This window comes from Felis catus, chromosome E3, assembly GCF_018350175.1.
Source record: "Felis catus isolate Fca126 chromosome E3, F.catus_Fca126_mat1.0, whole genome shotgun sequence".
Lineage (NCBI taxonomy): Eukaryota > Metazoa > Chordata > Mammalia > Carnivora > Felidae > Felis > Felis catus.
The window spans coordinates 13,137,796-13,155,091 of NC_058383.1; the positions used below are offsets into that span (position 1 = coordinate 13,137,796).

General features: G+C 42.3%; 1 protein-coding gene across 10 annotated transcripts in view; it reads left to right on the top strand.

Annotated features, from left to right (window-relative positions):
* The window catches only part of AUTS2 (activator of transcription and developmental regulator AUTS2), a 1,119,695-nt gene that overhangs the window by 333,853 nt on the left and 768,546 nt on the right, over positions 1 to 17,296 (top strand). The window contains exon 1 of one of the 10 annotated variants that reach the window (XM_045047814.1): positions 16,722 to 17,164. The exons of 8 other annotated variants lie outside the window; for them this stretch is intronic. In XM_045047814.1, coding sequence (XP_044903749.1) covers positions 17,117 to 17,164 — 48 coding nt within the window. In that variant the 5' untranslated portion in view covers positions 16,722 to 17,116. Of the gene's footprint in view, positions 1 to 16,721; positions 17,165 to 17,296 lie in introns of those variants that run through there. One more of the 10 variants, XM_045047815.1, reaches the window with a different exon arrangement.

Sequence of the window (17,296 nt, forward strand, 5' to 3'; positions counted from 1 at the left end):
CTGAAGCAGGCTGTAGCCTCTGAGCCATCAGCACAGAGCCCAGTGCGGGGCTCAAACTCGTCAACCAGGAGATCATGACTTGAGCCAAAGTCGGACGCTTAACCACTGAGCCACCCAGCCCCCCTCAAACATCTTAATTTTGAGAACCTTGGTCATATTAACTTCCAGTATTTCTTGACTGAGCTAAGTTAGATGTTGAGAATATCATGTGATTACATTTCTTGTGTCTTTAGGCCTTTTTGTTTCCAGAAGAGCGTTGTAATTTTTTATTGTTTAGAAAATAGGAAGGACGGTAGTTTCTGAGTTCTTTGCCTTCTGATCAGGATTGTATTTTCATTTTATCCATTTGTGCTCTGAAATTGCAGAGCTAGGTAAGAGCCTGTGCTACTTAATAGCGTACCTAGAGCCACTGAAAGCTGAGAATGGGGACAGTGAGCCTCTCTGATCATATAGAGTGGATAGTAGCCGTCACTTTTTACTTGGTTCCTTTGTGGACTCACTAAATCCACACAGTGAATTAACTAAGGCTGTTTGAGAAACAGCCAGTGAGATAATGAACACTTTTATGCTTTTTAAAATGACTATGGGGAGTCTGATCAGAAGAGGCAATTCCAAAATGGCAGCTGGATTTTCATTGTTCCTCTGGGACTTGCATTGAGAAGTACGCTTTTAGCTGATTTTCCCTTTAACAGGAATTCATTAGGGCTATCCATTAGCCAATGAACTATAAGAAAAGGGAGGAGGTTAGTTATTTCGGAGAGGAAGAATGAGACTTTAACTCTTAGCTAATTATAGTTGGGTGGATGAGAAAAACTTCCCTCCCCCCAAATCTGGAAAATTGATTTAAAGACCTTGGATTTTATTTAGAAATAAGGAAAAGCAGACTGTTTTAGTCACTTAAAATTTTGTGTTTCTCCTTAGATGTACCCAAAGAGATAGTGCCCAGATTTTAATTTCTAGGTACCTCATTAGTAAATTGGTTTTTGTATGCTTTTATGGCACTTTCTTATTTCTAACGATTGAGACTTTTTTATGTAATTTTTCCCTGAAGGGATAACATTTACGTTTTTTTCTCTTCCAAAAACAGTTAAAGTGTGAAAGTATTAATTTATACTTGTGCTACCCATACTTCTTGATATAAAGATAAAAAAGATACTAAATTAAAAAATGAAAATAATCAAAGTGAAGCACTCACTAAATTATTAAAATGTTAATGTGATTACAAATGGAAATAGTTTATGGGCAGTAGCAGGTGGACTGAGACTCCCCCTTCAACTATCCACAAAGTTTGGACAATTTGAGGGAGAGGAAGTGAATTCTGGTGTAGTCAGCTTTCTAATTACTTCTGCTATTTAAAATCTAAGTAAATTAGTGAAAAGTGCACTGCACTTAACTAGTAGTCATAATGGTAACTTGAGTGTAGAACTCGCATGACCTTGGGCATGAGTTTTTGCCTCTCTGGATCATAGTTTCCCAATCATCTGAACTGTACTATTGAACTAGATCATGGTTCTCTGTTATGTGTTTTCATGGGAAATGTGGCAATATATTAGGAGCTGTCTCAAGTCTCAGTATAATCCCAGCAGATGTATCCTTGCATATTTGTTTTACCTGAGATTTTTGCCAAAACATTAATTTTATACTTTAAAGGAAACATACCGAAGACTAAATGACATTTAGATGTATTTATATGGTGATGGATGTATCACCAAAACGGAAAGAAGTATGCTAACACCAGGTCACAGAAAAGCATTCCCTGGTTTTGTATTTACTGTTCTCTGCTGTTAAGGGCACTTTCACGGACAAATTTGATGACATTAGATGATACATTTGATAATACATTAGATGACAATTAAAATCTTCCTATTCTAAAGTTGCATAACTGTGAGAACATTTACATTTAGAATCACCCTCTTCTTTATGCAAAGAAGAGTTCATGTATTTTATTTCCATGAAACCTATCTCCATGTTGTTTGATAACAGCTCTTTTAAGAGATCCTGTCCTGAAAGGAAGGGACTTAGTGTTGGCACTGGAGGGTGGCGCAGTGCCATACGCACGCAGACACTCCTGGTACCACCCTTCCAGCCCCTCTGTTCCTCCGTTGCTAATGCCCAATATTGTTATGTTCCTTTTTTTCCCTTCCATTTCAGCCTGGATTGTGGCAGAATGGAAATCCATGTTTCTGAATTTAGTATGGTTTTTTTTTTTTTCCCTTTGTCCTATCTTCAGCAACAATATAAATACTCTGATGGCAGCTGCTGTATTAAGCCCAAGAGCTTAAAAGATTAAAGAAACCACTAACAGCAGTCAGGAGGAAGTTTAAGGGTCTGTTTTTTCTGAAGGTTTGCGTTTTCATTCTGGTGGTTGAGTAGAAAATTGCAAACAGGTTGTGTTCAGCAGCTGGAATGTTCTTCCACATCTGGGGAGACCCAGCCTTCTGTTCATTTCCCATTAGTGGAAGGGTAGCCGGCCTGAGGTGGAAACTGCAGGCAGAGATACTAGAATTCTTTGTGTGTATAGTCAGTAGAACTTTTCTGTAGAATGTTTTCATAGAAATGCCAACTTGTTCTCCATTCTTCCACTAGCTTTACTGAGTTCTTAATCTCAAGGCAGTTGCTGAAGAGAGGCCCAAATAAGATAATATATGTACCTCCCAATGACTTAACCCCTAAACAGGAATTGTTTTGGTTCTTGGTAAATTCCTATGTGGGAGTCTAGAGGAGGCCTGCCCCTCCACCTTTCTCTGCATGTATCTCTCAGGCTTTTATCCTTGGGAATTTAGTTTGTGGCTGCTAAAACCCAGGAGGCCCTGCCTCCATGATGCATCATAGGTTCAGCCTGTGTTATACATTTCCTGCTTCTTACTCCTGATGGATATTTCATAGGGTGAACCTGAGGAAATCCAGAACATCTGCTGATTTGTTGATGGATCCTTAAAGTTTTTAGGGTTAGATGTAGGTTACTTTACTCTTCCTGTGTTTGTTTGTTTGTTTTTTACCATCATTTGTCCCATTGCAGTTAGTATTTTAGAGCTAGATGGGGAGCCCCGCAATGCCTTCAGGTGCTGAGCGGATGTCATAATTGTGTGACTTTTCCCTTATGATGTAATAGAGAGGGGTGGGGCCGAGGGCAGACTGCAGTCTTGTTCCTGCTTCAGGCAGTCAGAACCATTTGAAAAAAAAAAAAAAAAAAGGCAATGTGCTGGTCAATAAAATAGGACTGTCAGTTCAATTGGTATATTTAAAAAAAAAAGCAATCATTTATTTTGAGAGAGAGAAAGTGCAAGCGCACAATCAGGGCAGGAGTGGATAGAGAGGGAGAGAGAGAATCCCAAGCAGGCACCACAGTCACAGAGCCTGATGTAGGGCTCAAACCCACGAACCGTGAGATCATGACCTGAGCCAAAATCAAGAGTTGGACACTTACTGATTGAGCCACCCAGGTGCCCATCACCTGTTCTTGTTGGATAACTTCCATATTTTGTAGATGGGGAAAGAGAAGCTGAGAGAGTTTTGCTTTCCTCAAGGTCACAAAGCTGGCCAGTGGCCCAACTAGGTCTAGAACCTGTTCCCCTGGGCTATATGAAAAAATCAAATGGTCCAAGTTCAATCATTACTGGCACTTGTGATCATATGTATGCACAGACCAAGGCTTTATTGTTTGGAATCTAGTATTTTAGGATTATTAAAGCTAATCTAGCTTTTAGAGAAACCAAATGGATTTTGGAGATTGTAAAGAACCCATTGTGATGGCTGGAACGGCTCGTAAGTGGAGCTCCCAGACAGTTCGATTTGCAATTGTTCTGTAACACCATATGGATTTCCAAGTAAATACATTTTGCATATTGCTTACAAATTGTCTTCATGAATAATGAAAGCTGTGCTACAGGAAGCTAGAGATTATGAGAGGCCTTTTTTCTTCTTCTAAACTGTATTTCATTCCTTTGTTTCTTTTGCTTTTATTTTCTGTGGCCTCAAGGGTATGTGTTTGAGTTGGAGGGTGATTGGGAGGGAGAGTGCTATTATAGGTTTTTCAACATCTGTGTTTTTTTATGAAACCATCTCTTTTGCTACCAAAGAGGGCTTACTAGTTTGAATACGGTACACTCTGGACCATGCTTTCTCCTGTGCTGATCTGTGCTATGTTTTGTTTAATTTCCTTTTGTTTAACTAAGCTTCCTTAACAGAGTTGTGTGCTTCTCTAAGGGAACGTGTCCTCTGCCATTAATACCTACTATGTGCTGGGTACTCTCTGGGCACCTCCATGATTGCCAGTAACTCTCCTAAGGTGTTGTCATCTCCACATTTTAGGTAAAGAAAGCAAAGGCCTAGAGATTGTGTCTTCCCTAATTATACACCTAGAAAGTGTAGAACTGGCATTCAGATGCAAATCTAATAATTGAAGCCCAGAAGCCAAACTGCTTCTTTGCCTTCTCTCTCCTCACCTAGCATTTTGACCATTTGGAAACTCCTTGGAATGAGACGCCAGCACAATGTGCTGGCGTCTCATTCCAAGGAGTTTCCATATTCTTTTGTCTAGAGCATGGCTTTCAAAATGTTTTACCCCAATCCATACAGTTAGAAATGCAGTTTATATCATGGTCAAGTGTACATGCTTGAGCATGCACATGCACAAATGCATGAACAGCCATGCTTACATATAAAGCTGAAACAAAGTTTTATTAAATGATCCCTTCTAACATTTCCTTTTCTGTTCTCTTCCACTAACACACACACACACACACACACACACACACACACACACACACACACGGTGGTCATTACCCATGTAATTGATTTTATGACCCAGGACACGTGTAGTTGAGCACTGACTGGAGTGGAGCTGTTGACCTAGGACACCTGTAGTTGAGGAGCACTGACCTGGAGTGGAGCTGTCTAAGGTGGGGTACATGCCTCCCCCTCCCCCATGGGAATTTTAGGATAATCCATTTGCTCACAGGACAAAATAGTAGAAATTATGTTTAGATTTATTATCTTTAAGGAAGACACATGGAACATTATTGGAATTTAGTATTTGAGTTGGCATCTATTATCTGTGGGATAGTCAGTGCCCCATGGGGGGGGGGTGGGGTCAGGTGCCCTGAAGGGAGAGTGGAAGTTTTACAAAATGGCAGATTCCCTCAGCCTTTATTAGCCTTTTGTTCACTCTGTTGTGGACATGTTCCAGTTTGTATGGATCAGAAAGTGTGTTGCCAGGTTATACAATTTACTTTAAATTAACCCTCATGAAAAGGACAAGTGATTTTAAAAATTCCTTCAAATTAACTGTGGAATGAGGTACAAGCACAGGGGACATCAGGAAAATTGTTGAGTGTATATTGCCATTCTTTTTATGAGCTCCTTATCAACCTGTTACTAAGTACAGACAGCAACTACAGAATCCTATCTAGTAAGAAGTTGGCCAGAGAGTTAAATTATAAAAATAATTGGGGGGGCGCCTGGGTGGCTCAGTCGGTTGGGCGTCCGACTTCGGCTCAGGTCACGATCTTGCGGTCCATGAGTTCGAGCCCCGCGTCAGGCTCTGTGCTGACTGCTCAGAGCCTGGAGCCTGTTTCAGATTCTGTGTCTCCCTCTGTCTCTGACCCTCCCCCGTTTATGCTCTGTCTCTCTCTGTCTCAAAAATAAATAAACGTTAAAAAAATTTTTAAAAAAATAATTGGGAACTGAGGTTTATATCCATGATCATTAATGATTGACTTTGGAAGTTGTATCTTGAGATAATAGCTAATGCCATTATGTGGAGTAAAACATTAAAACCTGTGTTCATTTTATCTATATAATCACCCTGATATTTATTTGGATATTTTGTAACATGTAAAGTACATCAATGTCATATAAATAGTTGCATATGTATTAAAGGACTATGCTCAAAAAATTTTTTTAATACTGATAAGGGTTTAAACTCAAAATTATGTGGAGATTATTCATGGTCTGGAGAACTGCCCGTAGAAGTGTCCAGTAATTATTAATGGGTATCTTGGGATCCAGATGAAGAGTGAGAAGACAGTAGGAGACAGAGGATGGATGTATATGGACAAATTAGAGAACAACTCTCCCCAGGTGGATTCAGTTCTGAGGGCACATGGTTTGGCGAACAACCAGTGCCTTTGTGCACATCACAAAAGTCTCCCCTTTCTCCTGGCAGAGCAGAGCAGCCCTGGGTTAGAGTATGTGACTTGGCAAGAGGCATAGTGTAGAATTTTGTCCCCCCCGCCCCCAGTCTTTCATCTCATTGCAGGTGTAGCTTACACAAGCAGGTGCAGGTACCAGTCCTAATGCTGAGGAAGAAGAGTGACCTTGGGAGACACTGATGAATGTAGGGAACAACAACCACCAGTCCTCCCTTGTATTTCTTTAGTCATTCAACTAGGTATTTATAGAACACCTATTCTGTGCTAGACATGTTCTGCAACAGGAGGCAGCAAACTTCAGCTTGATGGACAGACCTGATCTGGTGTCTGTTTCAGTAAATAAAGTTCTGTGTGGAACATAGTTGTACCCCTTCGTTTATGTGTTTTCTTTGGCTACTTGTGAGCTATAATGGCAGAGTGGAATAATTCCAACATAGTGTGGCCTGCAAAACCTGAAGTGTTTACTAACTGTCCCTTTACGGGAAAAGGTTGAGGACCCCTGTTCTAGCACATGAATCTGTACTTGCTTCTGGTGCCACTCCACAGTAACTGAGCCATGGACTTTTTGGCTTCTCTTGTTTGCCCTGCTTGTCAGGAAACACCTCCATTGGAGCCATGGTAGGGCACGTTAGGGCAGAGGGGCAGAGCTAAAAGCATGCAGCCAGGGCACATCCATTGCTTAGGTGTCTACACAGGTAGTGTAGTGCAGAGAAGAGAACCAACGGCTAAGAGTCTAGAGACTGTGGAGACCTATGACCTTCTCTTCGGGTCTCTGTTTCTTTCATTCTGCAAGTAGGATGTCACACTAGGTCAGTGATTCTCGGACTTGAACCAGCATCAGAATCATTAATAAGGCTCATTGAACAGATTGCTGGGCCCCACCCCACCCACCCAAGGTTTCTGATTCCATAGGTTGGGGGAGGGCCTGACAATTTATGCTTTTAACAAATTCTAGGTGTTGATGCTGCTGGTCTGGCAGCCTGCGCTTTGAGAGCCACTGGATTAGATCTTTAGTAAGAAGTTCCTGGAAGAGTAATTAGTCATCCTCAGATAGGCAATGTGCTGGACTGCTTTTGGTAGCCTATCTTTGGCATTGGCAAGGGAGAGGCTAGGGTGACACTGTGAGAAATGGTATTTGGAGAGGCCCCATATCCAAGATGCCTCTGTGATATATAAACCAGAGCCATCCTGGACTAACTTGTAAATTCTCACATTCTACCTATACAAGGGGGGATCTACAGGCTTCCTCTTAATAATCAGCCATTCCAGATTTTGCCCATTGCCTCTGAAATTCTAGACCCTCCAGTGATCAGTCTTTTAGGGCACTGTGGAAGAATGAAATCTATAATGGCGGATTTATTTTCATCCTGTCTTCCCCATTCCTCCTACTATGACTGCGGTTCTCTTCCTTTTAAAAACTCTTCTTCCAGTTACTTTTTTTCTAAAAGTCATTTTCTTGGTTGCAATAAAGTGGTAACATTTCAAGATCTATAGGAAGCCCCATGGTGTGAGAAATGATGCAAGTTACTTGCAGGATAACCTTACCACTCTTCTCAGAAATTCTTGAGAGTATTCTATTGTCCTCATTTTCAAATGTAGTCATTATAAATTGGGCGCCAAAGAAGCTAAGTCATGTGTGACCTGTAAATTTAAATATCCATGAGGATGACCATCAAAAACCATGCTACCCAGGTTTTTTTTTGTTGTTTGTTTTTTGTTTTTTTTTAAGTTTATTTTGAGAGGGAGGGAGGGAGGGAGTGAGGGGGAGTGGTCAGGGGCAGAGAGAGAGAGGGAGAGAGAGAATCCCAAGCAGGCTGTGTGTGCTGTCAGAATGGAGCTCTATGTGGGGCTCGATCCCATGAACCTTGAGATCATGACCTCAGCCAAAATCAAGAGTCAGATGCTTAACCCACTGAGCCACCCAGGGGCCCCAGGCTGCCCACATTTTGGCCTCTTTCCTCTGGCCTTCGTTCTGCTTCCTTCTGAGTGCCCATTCTCAGTGGGATCTTGGCACACTTGTCACCCAGGATTGCTTTTACTTAGAAAACATGAACTTTAATGTCCTGTCCTTGCCATGGTTCAGCATTTCATACCTTGGTAAAGCTCTCTGGTACCTCCTTTCTCTGCCAACGGAAATAATTCTCTTCTCAGAACTATTTTTGTATCTTAAAAATCTGTATACTTTGTGCTAGATTGTAGTAGTATGTTTCTAATTCCTTTACTATAAGGTAACCTTGTAGAAGTTATTTTGTCTCATTCTTAAAGGTTTCTATGGAGCCAGGTACTGTGTTTGGTATAAAGTAGGCACTGAGTAAGCAACTGTTGAACCAGCTAAAGGATGGTTAAGATAGTGGTTTGATTTCAGTTCTGTCTTGCTCACAGGGCTGTATTCAGATCTCCCACTGGCCTTGGTTTATTCATATCTAGTCTGATCTGGTTGAAGAAGGAATTGTTAGGGGGTGGTGTCATTTGTGCGGTCTTTGTCTCTTTTTCCGTATCCAGTATGCTATTAGTGATGACTTTTTGTCAAAATGCATTGCTTCTTTGTAAACTAGAGTTCAAACAAAATAATTTTAGACAATATCCTCAGAACATTTGGAAACATGACATTTCAGATCTATTTTCCCCTTTTCGTTACAAAAGTATATACAGCTATAATTACTAATTGCTGCACTCTAAGTAGAGACAGATGATACGTATGTTTGTGACAATTTTCCAGAGGGAGAGCTAAGTAACCAGGCTCATTTTTCCATAATGTGAATGTTATTCACAAACTATTACCATAATTGATGCACCAAGCCACTGGAGGGTAAATAATGTGTTGTGTGTGGGAAGCAAGCTAGTAGTCAATGAATATTAAAGAACAAAACCTCATTTTAAAAGAGAAACTGTAATTATAATCATTCTGAATTCGTACTGCAAAACCAGTTAAAATAACTTGGCTGCCATTTATCTATGTAAGTGTGTAAAAAAGGAATAGGTATATGAGTAGAGTTGTACTGAAATGTGTGTGTACATACACACATTTTTGTAAAAAGACACATGTCAAACTTCAGAAGTAGTCATTTTTCAACGACCTTTGATGCAGAGATGTGAACATGAGCTGAGTTTATCAGTGAAATTTATATTGATGGGAAAGAGCACAATTTCAGTTTTATCTTTTGCTTTGCAGGTGTTTTATGTCTACCTGGAATGTCTTGTTTCTTTCCTTGACCAAATCAGCTTCTGTATTCTTTTCAAAGCTCCTTTTTCATAGCAAATCTTTCTCATCCACCTTTAATCTCTCTCTTATTGCCTCCTAGATACTCATCAACTTCTGTGTGTGGTGTATTGATTTGCACTTGTGGGATTTGTTGGTTTGTAATAGGAGGTCATAAGTCACTTCCTATGTGTATCATTAGTCTCCCCAACCAGACGGCCAGGTCATTTCAGGGAGGGATGGCTCTGTTTCTGTCTGTGCATGTGCGAGTTGCTCCTTCTGTTCCTCACCGATCACCGTCAGTGCTCTCCGTGCCTGTGCTAACTCCCTAGGAGGTCTGTTGGTTGTCTCTTTTTGGCTGTCAAATGCTGCATTATTTGTGTAAAATCTTTGTTTTGTGCTTGCTTACCAGCATCTCTAAAAAATGGTCTACTGTAACTGGAAAGAATTAGGTCCTGTTGGTGTGGATGGATGAAGTGAGGGAGCACTTAATCAGGAATGTGGACTATTACTTACATGAAATATATAACCTCCCTAACTCTGTCAAGTTCTGAAATCCATGGGAGAGATGCTGCCTTTGTTTCTTGGTTTTTAATGTTTTTTGATCCATATGTTTTAGATGTAGATGAGGTGATTGGATCAAGCTTAGATACTTTTATATTTTAAAGTAAGTTATAGTATATCTATTCTTAGGAACCTTTTCGAAAGATCTCTTCAACATTGGTCCTGTTATTGGTTGCTCTCTCAGTATATTTTGATACTTTCCTTCAAATACATACCTGTTCCTTTTGTATGGGCTTCAGTTGTCTTTTCCTTATATAGCATTAAAAGTATGGACAGAACCTGAAACAATTTCTTAGTTCAGATTTCCATGGCTCTTAATGTCAGAGACAATTTATTCATCTAGTTTACCCAAATGAACATATTTCATTCTTAAAAAAATTTTTTTAATGTTTATTTAATTTTGAGAGAGAGAGACAGAGCATGAGCAGGGAAGGGGCAGAGAGAGGGAGACACAGAATCTGAAGCAGCTCCAGCCTCTGAGCTGTCAGCATAGAGCCTGACACGGGGCTTGAACCCATGAACCGTGAGGTCATGACCTGAGCTGAAGTCAGACGCTTAACTGACTGAGCCACCCAGGCACCCCTGAACATATTTCTATAATAGAAAAATGAATAAATAGAATGTTCCTTAACATGTTGTGTGTATAGATAGAGCCCATTTTGTAAAGCTGTTTAATTCTTCCTCTCAAAAGAGGATTATTGGTTTCCTGCCTTTAATCCAGTCTTAAACAGTTTGACCTTTCTGATGGTTTTTTTGGAATGTTCTGAGGAAAAAAAAATAACAAAACTCACACAACCTCAAGGAATTCTAAGTATCGAAGTTCACCTCTATGAAGGTAATTGGTTCAGAAACTGAGCATTATTTGCTATACTTCAGTGCATGGTAATAGGTCATTGTTCATGCATCTAACTCTGGGATAGCTTGAGTTTGTTTGCCCACGTAGTAATTATGACAAGGGAGGAACATTACCCAGGAGGGGACTCTTTAGAGGGGAAGGTGGCCTGCAGCTGACCCTGTGGAAGCCGTTCTTCTCCTCCAGTCTTCCTGCAAGATGGCTCTGTGTCTGCTGAGACCTTTTTCCCACCTTGAGAATCCTAGGTGGGACTTTGGCCTGGTTCCTTCAAGGACTCTGGAAACTACTTAGCTTGGAGTGGTGCCGTGTGAGTCTGTTCTTGGCAGCAGGCCTTGGCTTTTTTCCTGCTAGGCCCTGTGCCTCTTAAGAGCAGAGAGCAGGTCAGATGCAGATAACACAGGCACGATGTCGGTCTCTGAAATGCTCAGCTGATGTGTATTTCTCCCTCCCCCTAAGGGTTTAATGAAGAACACATTTATCACGGAGTGTAATGAGTAAGAAAGAACATGTGGCTTTTTTTTTCCTTTCTGCTGAATAGCAGAGAGTAGGATAAAAATCTCTCTGTTTACAAGTCAGCTGTATCTCTTTGTAAGTTGTGTTCAAGTAATTTTAAGCTTTACTGTTAAGCTAAACTTCTAAACAGTTTCATTTGCAAAGTCTTTCTTGGAGGTCCAAGAGAAGCTTTTGTGAGGATTTGAGGTCTGAGATGAGAATTGTGAGTTAAGTCAAGGTAGAGTTTTGTGTGTGTGTGTGTGTGTGTGTGTGTGTGTGTGTGTGTGTGTGTGTGTGTGTGTGGTTTGCATGCACATTGTGTGCATGAATGCATGTGCTTGCTTGGGCAGGGACAGGAGTGTCGAGGAACAGAGGAAGAGTCTTTGCCAGCAGAGGAAACACCATATTCGAAGGCTGGAAGACTCCTGCAAATTTTGACGGATAATGAATCCTTGCAAAGGTTTTACAAGAGCTGTGACCAGCCCTGTTTGCTGAGAAAAGAGAAAGTCCTTGAGCGCCCATCATACCTCTTCAGCCTCTCTTAACAAGTGTTCAGATGCTCCGCCAGAGGAAATGGTGTGTTCCAAGTACAGCTGTGATGGAAATGGAGTTCTTTTAGTGCAGCTGAAGCAGTTCCTCCACACAGACTGTCCCATTTTAACAGTAAACTGTCTGTTTAAAACGAAACAAAACAAGCTGGTGGGAGTTGGAAGGAGAAGGAGTTTATGTCAGAAAATGAAAATGAGTTGCTGTAGAAGGCCTGTCTTGGTTACAGTTTCAGAGTTATTAAGAGGACTCAATTGCTAGTTTGTTTTATCTCTGTGCATGTTTTTGTGGACTTTAATTCTCCAGAAAACGTTAAGGATAAAACAGCAGTCATGTTTTTATTAGGGAACACACTCCTGTTTTTGGAAATGACTGCCTTGCAGCTGACAGGCCGTGCCATTTCTCACTGGTGTTTGCCAAGGAGCTAGGGAGACTCAGAGCATCTTCCCTGGTCTTCTTTCCCTCTTCCTTTTGGCAAGTCAGGCTTTGAACATAATCAGAGTGTGATTAAGGCTCTATTACAGCAGGTAGAGGGTCTGACTTGAAGTCTAAGAAGTGGTATTTTGATTGTGTTTCCAACTGACTATAGCTAAGAAGCAAAGGTTAGGAGGTTGTGATATAGTTGAAGGTGACACTGCCTTTAGTTTTTGTTAAGCTCAGTTGTGAGTCTTGAGCTATGTTAACTGCTTTACAGACACGAGTCCATTGAATTGTCACAGAAATCCTCATGTTTAGGTAGGTTTGATCAGCCTCAGTGTACAGATGGGGAAGCTGAGGTTGAGTGAGATAACTAGTTTACAGTTAAACCCAGCATTTGGCGTGGCCACGATTGGAACTGAGGTCCCTCTGTCTCCAGAGCTTTTGCGGGTAACCACTGACTGTTGCGTTATAGTCTCTCTCTCAAAGTAGCCTTTTCTTCCTGCCTTCATCACTTCTCGTCTGTCCCCTCTTTTAAGACGCTTTAAACAAAATATAATCAGAAATCTACCTCTTGAATTGACCCTCGTCTCCTTATGTCCCATTAGGCAGTGCCTTATATTCATGCAAATATTAGCTGTTTTGAGGGGAGAAAGTAAATAGCGATTCTATTTTAGCTCCCCTTGATTCTAAGAGAATTTGTGTTGTGTTATTAATTCTGTCTGTTCCAGGATCCTATTAAAGTGACCAGAAATGTGTAACACAGTTATAGTCCTAGACGTATTCTCAGGGATACCCTTGGGTGCAGTAGCCTGAAGCCAGGCTAACCAGCCAGAAAGACTCATAGACCCAGCTTAGCCACTGACTTTCTGAGACCTTGGGGAAGTCACTTTACGTCTCTGGGCATCACTGCTTTCATCACTGTGGTGTTTGACCCAGGTCACTTCCCAGTCTAGAATGCACAACCTTTATCAGGGCACTAAATAGGTCACATGTGGCATGTCCTTATATGCCCATTTGTTTACAGAAGGGATGCTTAATGAAATAGAAATTCATTAAAAAGCATTATTAAATTCTTACATTTTGTGTTTCTTCAATTAATGAATACCTGCTAAAATTCAGTATGTTATCAAATGGGGACTTCCTTATTTCTTTTTATTATTATTATTGTTTTTATTTTTATTTTGAGAGACAGAGAACGAGCAGGGGAGGGGTGGAGAGAAAGGGAGAGAGAGAGAATCCCAAGCAGGCTCCACACTGTCAGCGCAAAGCCCAACGTAGGGCTCAAACTCACAGACCATGAGATTGTGACCTGAGCCCAAACTGAGAGTTGGCTGCTTAACTGACTGGGCCCCCTAGGCACCTGAATCCTTCTTTCTTTTTAATTAAAAGAGGGCCTCATGCTAAAAGTTAGACATTATTGGTTTTCATGAACTTAAAAAAAATTTTTTTTAACATTTATTTGTTTTTGAGAGACAGAGCACAAGCGGGGGAGGGGCAGAGAGAGAGAGAGAGAGAGAGAGAGACACAGAATCCAAAGCAGGCTCCAGGCTCTGAGCTGTCAGCACGGAGCCTGGCGCAGGGCTTGAACCCAGAAGCTGTGAGATCATGACCCGAGCTGAAGTTGGATGCTTAAGTGACTGAACCACCCAAGCACCCCAGTTTTTACGAACTTTTAAAGTCCTTTCCCAATTAGAATATTTCCTAAGCCTACAAAATGAGTCTAAATACTTGATTACCAAAATTCTGGCTTTTGGTACTCTTTCATTATCTTATTTTTTCCTCTTCTCCATGAGCATTTGTATTTACAATAAAAGGGGGAAAAATCATGAAGAAATGAATTGACCTCTAAAAGAACCAATCGCCCATAATCTGTCCCTGAACCCCGAATGCCATGCTGTCACGTCTGTAAGTATGGTTGGTCCGTGGTCACCCAGTCATCTTTCCCCTCCGCCTCCCTCTGTCCTGTGAAACCCTGCACACCTCACCTTCCTTTCAGACCACAGGCCCCTCTGGCCTGCCCTCATTCCTCACCCAGCCTTGTTATATGGGAACCCCTCACTGCTTCTGTTACTGTTCTTGTCTTTCTTCCACTTCCTTCTGGGAACATGTCAGCTGTCTGCTGTCTCTTAAGCTTCTGTGTTCCACCTGAATGAATTAAAAGTCTGTCTGAAATGTTACCGTTTATATAGATTACATAATGTTACGTAGGTATTACAGTGGACCTCAATATCTGAAGTTTTTTCATTGCTGCCCATCAGTGCATTTATTGAGTTTCCTTCTTTGTCCCTTTGGTAGCAGTTCCAGACTGTCTCCACGGAAGGCTGCAACACTGGCGAACATTTATCAGGAACTGACCATGCTAGAGAGAATGTGCTAAGGACTTCACATGCATTGTGTCATCCCCATTCTTGCCGTGAGACCTAACTTTTCCTCCCTCCATCCCGTCCAGCAAGTACTCGCTGAGCCTCAGCCGTGTCCACGTACTGGTCCCAAGTCACAGGCTGTAGCTGTGATGGAGGGAGACTGGGACTTGGCTCTGGAGAGGCTTCCGCTTCAGAGGGAGATGCGAGAAGTAAATAGGCAAACGGCACATTGTACGAGCAGTGCTCCAGAGGGGAGATGTTTGGTATGTGACAGATGCACCCACTACAGGATCAGGGGTGAGGATGAGGACAGCGTCTTAGAGGAAGTGACAGCTAAGCACCAATCTAAAGGATGAGAGAATGTGAGTTAGGTGATGAGATAGGGAAATGTAAGGGTGTTCTTGGAAGTAGAACACCCGGATTCTGGAAAGACTCAGGGAACTGAGAGGGGCCAGTACGAATAGAGCCATCGTTCTCAGAGAAATTAGTGGCCTTCAGGTGTGAACCCCATTCGCTCCATTTCCTGCCTCCGAAGTGATTTACACCCTCACTTATTACCTCAAATTAGAACCCGCTGGGATCCTTTATTGTCCATGCGTGTTCGGAGGTGAGTTTTGACACCCTTGCCAGTCAGTCTCAGTAGGAAGTTTGGGTGCCTGCAGAGGAAAACCTTCTTCAAAAACATTATGAGAAGCTTTATGATTATTGTGATGTAGGGGTAGAGTGTTTCAAGAGGGCTTTTCAAAGACAATCCCTCCTAAAATTTGGAACGCAGAAATGAAGCCGCTGCTTAGCCTGACGGTGTGGAATAGCAGCTTCGAAAATGGACGCATGTCCCTTTTCCGTCAAGACATTTAGTAAATCACATTTTGGCCTCAGCGAATGTTACGCCCTCAAACACCTCGACTGAGGAAAGCATGATGTACCTCGGCTGAAGGGTCTGTAGGGATGAAGGGTCGGAGCTTCTAGGACACAAAGGTCGGGGATGAAATGATGGACCACACGTGCTCCTGGCCATTTGCAGATGTGAAACGGAGATAAACCCCTTGTGGACGTGGGCCCTCCTGATGGGCCGTACGGGATGCTCATTAGAACAGCCCACAGGCTTCACTGTCCCGTGCATCGTTTACAATAAAAGTGGGCACGAGCCAGCTGAGTGGGAAAATAGTTCAAACTGTTTTTTCAAACCACTTTGTAAGGTGGAAGCTGATGATAACTCAACCTGTTTCTCTCTGCAGGTGAGGGGAGTTTACATCATCCTGTAGACTGTAGTTTTAAAACCAGAGGAATCTTAATTATTTTGTATTTAATAAATATTTATCACTTGCGGGCAGGGGTGTGGGAAGTATGGACAGGAGATGTGCCAACCTATTATTAAATAGTTTGAGGATCGCTGTTTCCCACGGGCCTGATTGTGTCTAGCAGATTATCCGTAGCGCAGCGGTGCACGTTCGCATATGCTAAAGCCACGCTCCTAGATCTCCCCCCTCAGTCTCTGTCCCTTCTATTTCTTGCATCTTACAGAGTGGGTGCTGTGATTCTGTTTCACCTTTTTTTCTCCCCATGAAATCTTGAAAAGTTCAATGAGTTAATAGTAATAAAACAAAAATAAAAACACTGTACATTTCTGGGGGGGGGGGAAATGTGCATATAAAATGTCAATCATCTTCCAAGCTGTTAGTTCCTGAGGCTGAATACCGGGAGCTGCTTGGGCAGCTAGTAGAGGTAAAAGGGAATGGCAAGAGAAAGCTGGCCCTGTTCTCTTCCTCTGGCTACAGGAGGTTGAAAGATGTTGTTTCAGCTGGAGAATTTAAAATGGATTCTTACTCACTTTTTGCCGAAGAGACTGGACTGTTTTGAGTGTTGTAATCTTCTGTAGGCGTGGAGAAAGGTCACCTCCTGATCTTGTTTTGGGGATCGTGGGGCTAAAGCTGTGGCAGAGTCCTTTATCTAGACACAGGCTCTTGTCAGAATAATGTTTGGCCAGGTGTTAATCTGTGTCCTGAGGGACAGTGCTGGAATTCATTATTCATCCGGCGGGAGTTGGGGTGGGAGGAGGAGGTGGGCCTTCTGGGAGGGTGCGGGGCCGGGGCCTGCCTCCCGCCTTTCCTGACATGTGCCATTTGTGAGGAAGGCAGCTGAAGCCCATTTGAGGAATTCTCCTGTCAGCCAGCCAAGAGAGCAACACAGAGGGAGCGAGCAGAGGGAGGGAAAAGCAGGCGGCTCAGGAGGCAGTCCTGGAGTGCAGTTTCCGGAAACACACAGTGTTGTAGGTGCAGAGGGAAGGTGTACAGGAACGTAAAGGGGAAGGAGGCCAGGTTTGAAGTAGTGCATTTTCCCGTTTCTCCCCCCTTTGCCCCTCCTGTCTTTGAATACACGTCATCCTCTGGAAGCCTCCGTATCTTGAAAGAAGCCTTTGCCTGAAACACGGCTTTTTCTTCAGTGTTGTACTGTTAGGTTTTTTCTTTTCCCTTTTATTTTTTTTTTTTTTCCATCTTCTCTTCCTCCGAGGGCAGGAGGTGAGACAATGATCAAGTCAAGCTGGTTTTATGTTAAGTTCAAGTATGCAGAGAAGGTAAGTCAATATGTTTCCTTCTCCCTGGGGAAAGCCGCCACCTCCCTGCAGCCTTCTCATGTTGACGGGGCTCCTCGGGCTCCTCGGGGAAGCAAATGAGGCCAGAAGTTTTCTTTGTGACTGTGTTTCCTC